At 62.2% G+C, this 10,322-nt stretch overlaps 1 protein-coding gene across 2 annotated transcripts; it reads left to right on the top strand.

Moving 5' to 3' along the window:
* The first annotated feature begins 395 nt into the window (after window positions 1–395).
* STRIP1 (striatin interacting protein 1) lies at window positions 396–9,431 on the top strand. 2 transcript variants are annotated; one of them, XM_034069914.1, is made up of 21 exons: window positions 396–487; window positions 1,240–1,309; window positions 1,519–1,593; window positions 1,664–1,798; window positions 2,038–2,158; window positions 2,838–2,906; window positions 2,982–3,088; window positions 3,328–3,455; window positions 4,080–4,262; window positions 4,337–4,554; window positions 5,443–5,508; window positions 5,708–5,771; window positions 6,110–6,181; window positions 6,393–6,467; window positions 6,618–6,715; window positions 6,932–7,058; window positions 7,151–7,251; window positions 7,446–7,512; window positions 7,736–7,840; window positions 8,375–8,579; window positions 8,876–9,305. In XM_034069914.1, exons 1-21 carry the CDS (start codon window positions 437–439, stop codon window positions 9,121–9,123), a joined length of 2,385 nt encoding a protein of 794 aa, XP_033925805.1. In that variant the 5' UTR covers window positions 396–436; the 3' UTR covers window positions 9,124–9,305. The 2 variants fall into 2 exon arrangements, with proteins under 2 accessions (XP_033925805.1, XP_033925804.1); XM_034069913.1 differs by lacking the exon at window positions 396–487 and adding an exon at window positions 514–645 and having other exon boundaries at window positions 8,876–9,431.
* Window positions 9,432–10,322: the final 891 nt, after the last annotated feature.

Here is a 10,322-nt window from a genome sequence, read left to right as displayed (position 1 = left end):
GGGCCTTGTGGGAAGTTTCTTTTGGCAGAGGGAGAGTCCCATCCGGACCCTCTTGAGCATCTCCAGCGTTTTGGGGCCTGACCCCCCTTCCCCATTTATGTGGGGTTTAAACCCCATTGGGTCCCTCTGTGGGGTCCCTTTGAGCGCTCACCCTCCTCCCGTTGGGGCCGGACCCCTCCATCCCCTCCTGCCACTCTCAACATGGCGGCCCCCAAGGGAGGGCCAAGATGGCGGCGCCCAGCTGGGTGCCACACCTAAGATGGCGGCGCAGGGGCGGAGCTCTCCGCCGGCCGGACCCTGCCGTGACCGTGTCCGCCGGGGGCGGGGCCGATACTGGGGAGGGGGGTGAGGCGGGGCCGGTACCGGGGGGGGGGGAGGTGGGGAGGAACCAGATCCGGTCCGCGGGGACCGGAGCTCCGCCGGTGCCGCTCTCAAGATGGCGGCGGCGCTGCCCCGGCTGTCCCTGCCGCTCTCGCGAGAGGACGGGGTGAGTTCTCGCGAGAGCTGGGCGCGCTGAGGGCGGCCGCCATGGAGCCGGGGGGCGCGGGGCCGCTCCCGGGGAACAACAAGGGCCGCGGCGGGGCCGGGGCCGTGCAGAGCCCGAAGGGACGGGACCTGGGGCGGCCACCGAGGAAGGACTCGGAGGTCAGCGGGGGGGGACGGGACCGGGACCGGAGCCCTGGGGCTGGATCGGCGGACGGGACCGGAGCCCTCGGGGCCGGGGTCTGAGACCGGAGCCCTCGGGGCCTGGGGCCGGGGTCTGAGACCGGAGCCCTCGGGGCCGGACCGGGGTCTGGGACCGGAGCCCTCAGGGCTGGGCCTGGGTCCGGGCCTGGTCTCGCCTCGGGGCCGCTTTCCCGTCCCCCCCCAGCCTGGGTCGGTTTAGGCCCGTGTGGGGCATGGCCGAGGTTCGGTTCCGGAGCCCCCGGGGCAGCGCTGGCCGTGGGCCGGTCCCTATGGAGACACCGAGGTCCTGGGGGGGGGTGAAGCTGGTTGATCCCGGCGGTTTCCATCTGGTTTCCCTGTTGGGATGGCTGCAGAGCTGCCCATGGGTGTCCTCAGCAGCGTTTGGGGGTGTCCGGAGCCCTGGATGCCAGGGAATGGCTCCCAGCTGCCTTGGGAACAGCGGCTCAGCTCCAGCCCTGCATTCCCGGCAGGATGAGGCGCATTGGGAATGCTGCAGGGATCTGGGGTCCCTGCCAATGCTGTCATTGACCTGAGCTCTTCCTCTGCCCCCAGGGCTACTCCGAGGCCCCAGACCTGGAGTTTGAATATGCAGACACAGACAAATGGGCAGCAGAGCTCTCTGGTAAGGAACTCATCCTGATGTAGCAATGGAGCAGCTGTGGGTTTCTTTCCTGGCAGGGATTGAAGGAGCTGTGGCAGCTCCAGCATTGCTCTCTTACTGCCTTGAACACCTTATTGTGTGCAATGAATGGGGTCAGCTGTGGGGTTTGCTGTTCACCCCTCTCGTACCACTGCCCTCAGTGCAGGTTTCCCTCTGGTCCCCCCCTGCAGAGCTCTACAGCTACACAGAGGGCCCCGAGTTCCTGCTCAACCGCAAGTGCTTTGAGGAGGACTTCAGGATCCACAGTAAGGCCCTTGGACCCTGGTTTGCATCCCGGTGTCCCTGTGCCCTCATCCTGCCCCTTTGCCTCTGCAGTGCGGGACAAGAAGTGGACGGAGCTGGACAGGAACCAGCACCGCACTCATGCCATGCGCCTGCTGGACGGCCTGGAGGTCACTGCCAGGGAGAAGAGGCTGAGGGTTGCTCGAGCCATCCTTTATGTGGCCCAAGGTGATGCTGGTCCCTGCCCCTTTGGTTCTCCCCATTGCTCAGTCCGGTTGATAGGGAGTTTGGTCTAAAGGTTGATGGATTTCCCCATGCTCTGCCTGGCCAAGGGAGCAGCTCCATGCTCTGCCTCTCACTTTTTGCCCTAAGGCTGTGTTCTTTCACCATGCAAAGTGCTCTGGGGGTGGGGAGGGCGCTGGGATCCTGCTGGAGATGGATGGGAGCTGGAGAGGCTGTTGTTGCAGGCACGTTTGGGGAGTGTGGCTCCGAGGCCGAGGTGCAGGCTTGGATGAGGTACAACATCTTCCTCTTGCTGGAGGTGGGGACCTTCAATGCTTTGGTGGAGCTGCTGAACATGGAGATAGAGTGAGTACTGGGGGAAAGCACTCAGGAGCTGGCCCTGGAGGTCTGTCCATCATAGAACCATGGAATGGTTTGTGTTGGATGGGACCTTAAAGCTCCTCCAGCTCCAACCCCTGCCACAGGCAGGGACCCCTTCCACTGGAGCAGCTGCTCCAAGCCCCTGTGTCCAACCTGGCCTTGAGCACTGCCAGGGATGGGGCAGCCACAGCTTCTCTGGGCACCCTGTGCCAGCGCCTCAGCACCCTCCCAGGGAACAGCTTCTGCCTCAGAGCTCAGCTCAGTCTCCCCTCTCTTGGGCAGGTTCAAGCCATTCCCCTTGGCCTGTCCCTACATCCCTTGTCCTAAGCCCCTCTCCAGCTTTCCTGCAGCCCCTTTAGGCACTGGAGCTGCTCTCAGGTCTCCCCTTCAGGAGCCCCAGCCCAGCTCTCTCAGCCTGGCTTCATAGGTTATCCCAGCAGCCACTGGAATGACTCCTGTTGTTCCCAATGGCTGCACAGTGAAGGTTTATCCCTGATGTATCCAGATATGCACTGAGCTCTGTTCCTCCTCCCTCAGCTGCTCTGGGAACAGGGCACTCCTTACAGCAGGATCCATCCCAGCCTTCCCCTCTGCTGTGTGTGTGTTGCCTGTGGCACAGTTCAGCTGTGTCCAGAGGCTCCTCTGAGCCTGTTTTCCCCCACAGCAACAGTGCAGCTTGCAGCAGTGCCGTCAGGAAACCGGCCATCTCCCTGGCTGACAGCACAGACCTCAGGTAGGGGCAAGGGTTAGGGTTAGGGTTAGGGTGTTGCTGGGGGCTCCCCCATCCATGACCTGCTGCTGCTTGCAGGGTGCTGCTGAACATCATGTACCTGATGGTGGAGACTGTTCGGCAGGAGGCTGAGGGCGACAAGCCCGAGTGGCAGAGCATGAGGCAGACGTTCCGAGCAGAGCTGGGTGAGGGCCAGAGCTGGGGTGATGGATGGAGGCAGCCAGGCCTCTGTTATGGGTTGGTTTCTGCTGGGCTGAGCCTTGCTGGTGGGTGCAGGGGGTGAGCAGGGGATGGCAGCGGCTTGGAGGAGAGGAGGTGTCTGGGGTGAGGTGAGTGAGGCTCTTGAGATGGGGAGTGCAGTGGTGCCGGTGGCATGGGTGGGATGAGGCTGTTGGGATGAGGCTGTTCTGCCATGTGGTTCCAGGAGCCCCCCTGTACAACAACGAGCCCTTCTCTGTCATGCTCTTTGGGATGGTGACCAAGTTCTGCAGCGGCCACGCTCCTCACTTCCCTATGAAGAAGGTGTTGCTGCTGCTCTGGAAGACTGTGCTGGTAAGGAGAAGCTGGGGGATGCTGACACCTGCCTTGGGGTTTGCTGGTCTGCAGGGGAAGGGAGTTCTGCCCTCAGAGCCAGCTGCAGTTGCTCCATCCTCTGAGTAGTTAGACCCAGCGCCAGGTTTCACCTCCAGGGCAGCATTGGAGAGTGGTGTCTGGAGCCTGGAGACCAGGAGCAGACCCAAAGTCCTCATTGGGGGCTGCATGGAAGAGTCATAGGATCCATGATGGTTTGGCTTGGAAAGGAGCTTGACATCATCCAGCTCCAACTCCTGCCACGGGCAGGGACCCCTTCCACTGGAGCAGCTGCTCCAAGCCCCTGTGTCCAACCTGGCCTTGAGCACTGCCAGGGATGGGGCAGCCACAGCTTCTCTGGGCACCCTGTGCCAGCGCCTCAGCACCCTCACAGGGAACAGCTTCTGCCTTAAAGGAAAGATCCAAACACTTGAGTTGTGGGTGCCTGAACCCCCTCCTGCCCCTGGTGCCTTTCACAGTGACAGGAGCAGCATGGGGCTGGTCTCACACCCTGGGGGTTCCTGGAGAGTGGCTTTGGGGAGGGCAGGTGGAGATAACCCTGGTGCTCAGGAGCCCCTCATGCCCCAGCTGCTGTGCTCTCTGCAGTGCACCCTGGGGGGCTTTGAGGAGCTGCAGAGCATGAAGGCAGAGAAGAGGGAGCTGCTGGGGCTGCCCCCCCTGCCCGAGGACAGCATCAAGGTGATCCGGAACATGAGAGCTGCCTCCCCTCCGGCCTCTGCCTCCGACCTCATCGAGCAGCAGCAGAAGCGAGGCCGGCGTGAGCACAAGGTGGGGACAGGGCCATAAGTGAGGGCTCTGGGCACTGGGGCAGCTTGGTCACCTCCCTCCTGTCCTGGCTCCAGGCCCTCATCAAGCAGGACAACCTGGATGCCTTCAATGAGCGGGATCCCTACAAAGCTGACGACTCCCGGGAGGAAGAGGAGGAAAACGATGACGACAACAGCCTGGAGGGAGAGACCTTCCCCCTGGAACGGGATGAAGTGATGCCTCCCCCCACCCAGCACCCCCCCAGCGACCGCATCACCTGCCCCAAGGGGCTGCCCTGGGCCCCCAAGGTCCGGTGAGTCCCTGGGGCTGCCCTGTGGGGAGAGCTGGAGTGGGAAATGGGGGCTGTGAGGTACTGGGGGGGTCAGCAGGGCTGGGGGGATGGTGTTGGGATGAGGTCACTTTGGGGGCTGTTCTTTGGTGGGGTGGGCTTAGCACAGAGACCCAAGGTCTCTTGGGGTGCTGAGTGATGGAGCTGAACATGAGCAGCTTGTGCCCAAGCAGCCCCCAGCATCCTGGCCTGGATCAGCACCAGTGCAGCAGCAGGGCCAGGGCAGGATTGTGCCCCTGCACTGGACACTGGGGAGGCTGCACCTGGAATCCCGTGCTCAGCTCTGGGCCCCTCACTGCAAGAGAGACCTTGAGGGGCTGGAGCAGGGCCAGAGAAGGGAATGGAGCTGGTGCAGGGCCTGGAGCACAAGAGATGTGGAACGGCTGAGGGAGCTGGGGGGTTCAGATGGAGAAGAGAAGGCTCAGGGGGCACCTGATGGCTCCCTCCAAGTGCCTGCAGGAGGATGGAGCCAGGAGGGGCTGGGCTCTGCTCCCAAGGGATAGAACAAGGGATGGGACAAGAGGAACCAGCCTCAAGCTGCACCAGGGCAGGTTTAGATGGAGCTGAGGAACAATTCCTGCCCCACAGGGTGCTCAGGCATTGGAACAGGCTGCCCAGGGCAGGGCTGCAGGCACCGGCCCTGCAAGTGCTCACACAGCGGAGACGAGGCCTCAGTGCCATGGGTTAGGGGTGGCCTTGGCATGGTTGGGAATGGTTGGACTGGATGGGATTAAAGGGCTTTTCCAACCTGGCTGATCCTGATTCCTTTACGTGGCCACGAGGCTTTCCCTGGGGCTGTGCTGGGGCAGGGCACAAGCAGCTCTCACTCTTCCCCTTTTCCCTTTGCTGCAGAGAGAAGGACATTGAAATGTTCCTGGAGTCCAGTCGCAGCAAGTTCATTGGATACACACTTGGCAGGTGGGGCAGAGCCAGCCCTGGGGGCACAGGCTGATCCTGGGGGGCCTGTGCTGGGGGCTGCTGGTGTGGGGGCTGCCACTGCCCCATTGCTCAGCAGCAGGGGAGGCCTGAGCTCCCTGCCTGCTCCTTGGGGTGGTGGTTGCTGAGCCAGCAGGTTCACTGCTGCCTGCAGCCAGCCTGGCTCTTCCCTTCTCTCCAGTGACACCAACACCGTGGTCGGCTTGCCCAGGCCCATCCATGAGAGCATCCGAACCCTGAAGCTGGTGAGTCCATGGAGGAGCTCCTCCAGCCCCTGCTGTTGTGTGTGTGCCCCTTCTCTGTCCCCTCTGCTTCAGTCACAGTTCTGTGCCAGAAGGAGCTCCTCACCCTGCTCCCACTTGCTCAGCCCTGTGGTGGGAGCAGCCTGGAGTTTTCATCCCATCCCTGCTCTCCCAGACTTGATGAGCCCCTTTCCTTACTGGTTTCATCCCTTTCTTACTGGAATTGCCTCACCCTGCCCACCAGCATCGGTCAGGAATAACGGGGAGGGACTTAGAAGGATGATGGGATGGTGGCATCAAGAGGGTCCCATGGGGTGTCCCCCTGCTCTCTCTCTCTGCAGCACAAGTACACATCCATTGCAGAGGTCCAGGTGCACATGGAAGATGAGTTCCTGCGCTCCCCACTCTCTGGAGTGAGTGAGGATGAGGATGGGGATGATGGAGATCCTGGGCTGGGGCATTTGGTTCTGCCAGGACTTGGGCAGGGCTGGGGGTTTGGTGCCCTGGAGAGGGTGGGATTTGAGGGGAGGCTTTGGCTGGGAGCTGGGGGTGCCCTGCCTGGGGCTGAGCCAGGCCCATGGCACCAGTGGCAGCTCCTGCTCCTCTGGTCTTTTGTGGCACCAGGGTGAAGAAGAAGTGGAGCAAGTCCCTGCAGAGATCCTGTACCAGGGCCTGCTGCCCAGCCTGCCCCAGTACATGGTGAGCTGGGGAGCTCTGGGGTCCCTGGGCTTGGTGGAGGGGACTTCACTGCTCAAGTGGTGCCCCCAGGCTCCCCCCCATACACACCCCATGTTGCTCCTTGCTGCTATGGGGCTCCCATCCCATTTCCCATCTCTGCCTCCTCCCCAGATTGCTCTGCTGAAGATCCTGCTTGCTGCAGCCCCCACTTCCAAAGCCAAGACAGACTCCATCAATATCCTGGCAGATGTCCTGCCAGAGGAGATGCCGTGAGTGACAGCAGAGCTGCTGCTGGGAAGGGAAGGGAAGGGAAAGGGAAAGGGAAAGGGAAAGGGAAAGGGAAGGAAAGGGAAAGGGGCTGAGGAGGAGCCAGGCAGTGGGTGTGCTTTGGGCTCTCCTGGGGGATCTCAGTGGGGTGCCAGGTGTTGGGTGCTGGTGCCAGGGCTGTCTGCAGGCAGTGCCCCAGGAGCCCTCTGTGCCCTCAGGACCACGGTGCTGCAGAGCATGAAGCTGGGGGTGGATGTGAATCGGCACAAGGAGATCATTGTCAAAGCCATTTCTGCTGTGCTGCTCCTCCTGCTCAAGCACTTCAAGCTGAACCACATCTACCAGGTGAGGTGGGACAGGGGCCAGCCACCCTGCTTGGGGTTATGGGGATGGGCAGGACCCAAACCGGGTCCCCATTCACTCCCCTTTGTCCCCAGTTTGAGTACATGGCCCAGCACCTCGTCTTTGCCAACTGCATCCCGCTCATCCTGAAGTTCTTCAACCAGAACATCATGTCCTACATCACTGCCAAGAACAGGTAATGGAGCTGCCCACCCATGTCCCTGCTTGCCTTGCCCCCTTGTGATCCCCCCTTGGCTGTGGGGGCAGGGAGGTCTGGGAAGTGCCCCCAACAGCTTCCAACCCAAACCATTCCATGGTCTCCAGTGGGTGGGAGGTGTGGGGCTGTTACCCCAGGCTGAGGTACACACAACCCCCTTCTCCTTCCTGCAGCATTTCTGTCCTGGACTACCCCTACTGTGTGGTGCATGAGCTACCTGAACTGACAGCAGAGAGCCTGGTGAGTCACCCTGGCACCCTTGGGTGCTCCCTGGATGGAGCAGTGTGGGTGCAGGAGGGCAGCAGGGCTCCAGTATCCACTCCTGCCCTCAGTCCCTGGCACTGGGGTGGTGTGGGGCTGGCAGATATCTGTGTGTTGGACTGTACCCTTTGGGTATGGGTCTTGAGCCTCCCTCATCCCTGTTCCCATCTCCTGCGTGACTCCTGCCCCTGTTTCCCCACAGGAAGCTGGAGACAACAACCAGTTCTGCTGGAGGAACCTCTTCTCCTGCATCAACCTCCTGCGCATCCTCAACAAGCTGACCAAGTGGAAGCACTCCCGTACCATGGTGAGGGTGGGGAGCCCACAGGGTGCTGGGCTGGGATGCCTTGGGGATCCTGCCCCTCTGCTGGGCTCTCTTGAGACCCCACTTGGAGCACTGGGTGCAGCTCTGGTGTTCCCAGCATGAGGGATGTGGAGCTGCTTGGGCAAGTCCAGAGGAGGCCACGGAGATGCTGTGAGGGCTGGAGCCAGGCTGAGAGCTGGGCTGGGGCAGCCGGGACAAGAGAAGCTGTGTGGGGACCTCAGAGCAGCTCCAGTGTGATAGGATAAGGGGTGATGGGTTTAAACAGGGGAAATTCAGGTTGGATCTAAGGCAGAAGCTGTTCCCTGTGAGGGTGCTGAGGCGCTGGCACAGGGTGCCCAGAGAAGCTGTGGCTGCCCCATCCCTGGCAGTGCTCAAGGCCAGGTTGGACACAGGGGCTTGGAGCAGCTGCTCCAGTGGAAGGGGTCCCTGCCCGTGGCAGGGGTTGGAGCTGGAGGAGCTTTAAGGTCCCTTCCAACCCAAACCATCCCATGATTCCATGTCCCTCTGTCCCTGCAGATGCTGGTGGTGTTCAAGTCAGCCCCTATCCTGAAGCGGGCCCTGAAGGTGAAGCAGGCCATGATGCAGCTCTATGTGCTGAAGCTGCTCAAGGTCCAGACCAAGTACCTGGGCCGGCAGTGGAGGAAGAGCAACATGAAGACCATGTCAGCCATCTACCAGAAGGTTCGGCACCGCCTCAACGACGACTGGGCTTACGGCAATGGTACGTGAATCATGGCCAGTGCAGAGCATCCCCTTGGCCCCATCCTTGCTGCTCCAGGCAGGGACTTGTCTGCACCCAGAGCTGTCCCTTTGCTGCCTTTAGGGCTCGTGCAGCCCTTAGGCTGGGCTGTGGGGAGGGATTTGGGGTGGTGGCATCATGCGGAAGAGCGGCCGTTGGTCGCTGCCTCCTCCGTGCCCCCCATGTTGCTCTGTATGACCCTACAAAGACCGTTCCTGAGGGATGTGGGGTGGCTGAAGGGCCTTGGTTCCCCTCTGAGCTCTTTTTCCCTGTGCCAGACCTGGATGCTCGTCCCTGGGACTTCCAGGCAGAGGAATGTGCCCTTCGTGCCAGCATCGAGCGCTTCAACTCACGCCGCTATGACCGGGCCCACAGCAACCCTGACTTCCTGCCTGTGGACAACTGCCTGCAGAGTGTGCTGGGCCAGCGCGTGGACCTGCCCGAGGACTTCCAGGTCAACTACGACCTGTGGCTGGAGAGGGAGGTCTTCTCCCGCCCCATCTCCTGGGAGGAGCTGCTGCAGTGATGGGCACCGAGGCCAAAGGGGTTGCTATGGGGAGAGCTGGAGGCTGCTGCGGAGGGGCAGGAGGATGGAGGCTGTGGGGGGGGGTCCGGGTGCCTGCACCCCCCTGTGGTGGGCTTGGGAAGAGGCTGGAGCTGTGGGGTCCTCCCCAAGGCACCATCCTGACCCTCTGCTCCTTCCAGGCTGTGCCAGGCTCAGCCCGGAGCCGAGTGGGAAGGTTTGGTTGGAGGTTCCCTATGGGGTGTGGGGGGACCGGGGTGTGCACCACCAGCCCCCTCCTCCTGCCCCCCCCCCAGGGGAGCAGGCAGGGGGGTGAGGGTCCCTTCTGTGCTGCTGGGGGGACACGGGGAGCAGGACGATGGGGGGGCCCTGCCCGGCTTCGGGGTGCAGGCAGCGGTGGAGGCTGCAGTGCCCCCCTCGGGCCGCGGGGGGGCGCGGGTGAGCTGTACACATACATTGGTCCTGATGCTCTCTGTGTGTCCGGATGGATCCCAAGATGCTGCTGGTCTGGTCCCTGCTCCCTCCTCGTGTCCCACTGGGGATGCCCTGTCCCTGGGGACTGGATTTCTGCCTCCCAATGGGAGCTGATGGCCTCGGGGGGTGCAGGTGGGAGCTGTTCCCACAGGGATTTGTGGATCCCCTTCCCTCAATGTTCCCAGTTCTGGGGTTCCTGCCCCCTCTATGGTGCTGGTGTCACTGCGGTTTCCTTTGGCTTCTGCACCTCCCAGAGGAGCTGAACATCCAACCCCCCCTCCCCAAGGCTTGGCCTTGCCATAGCTCACCCTTACTTGCTGTGCCTCAGTTTCCCTGGCACAGGGACAGCTCCAGTGGGTGGGATCTGGGGTGAGGCAGGAGGGAGCTGGGATGGTGCCTGCAGGCAGGGGAGGCTGGAGCAGCCTGGGGGATGCTCAGCCCTCATCCTGCCCATGCTCCCATGGGCTCTGACCCGGCAAACTCAGCCCTTAACAGGCATCAGAGAAGCCACATTGGGGGGCATTCCTTCAATGTGGGTGCCCCTGGGCGCTCAGGACCTGCTCCTGCTGTGGGAGCAGCCTGGAATGCTGTGGATGAGATGGGAGCATCCCACCTGGCTCCAAACCATTCCCAGCCCGTGCAGGCGGAGCCAGAGGGAACTTCCTGAACCCGTGTTTATTGTTCCTAATGGATAACAAACCCTCTGCAGAGGGAGGCAGCCAGGGGGG

The sequence above is a fragment of the Melopsittacus undulatus genome, chromosome 16, assembly GCF_012275295.1.
Source record: "Melopsittacus undulatus isolate bMelUnd1 chromosome 16, bMelUnd1.mat.Z, whole genome shotgun sequence".
NCBI lineage: Eukaryota > Metazoa > Chordata > Aves > Psittaciformes > Psittaculidae > Melopsittacus > Melopsittacus undulatus.
The sequence above is the reverse complement of the archived record's forward strand: the minus strand, read 5'-3'. Positions and strand labels throughout refer to the sequence as shown.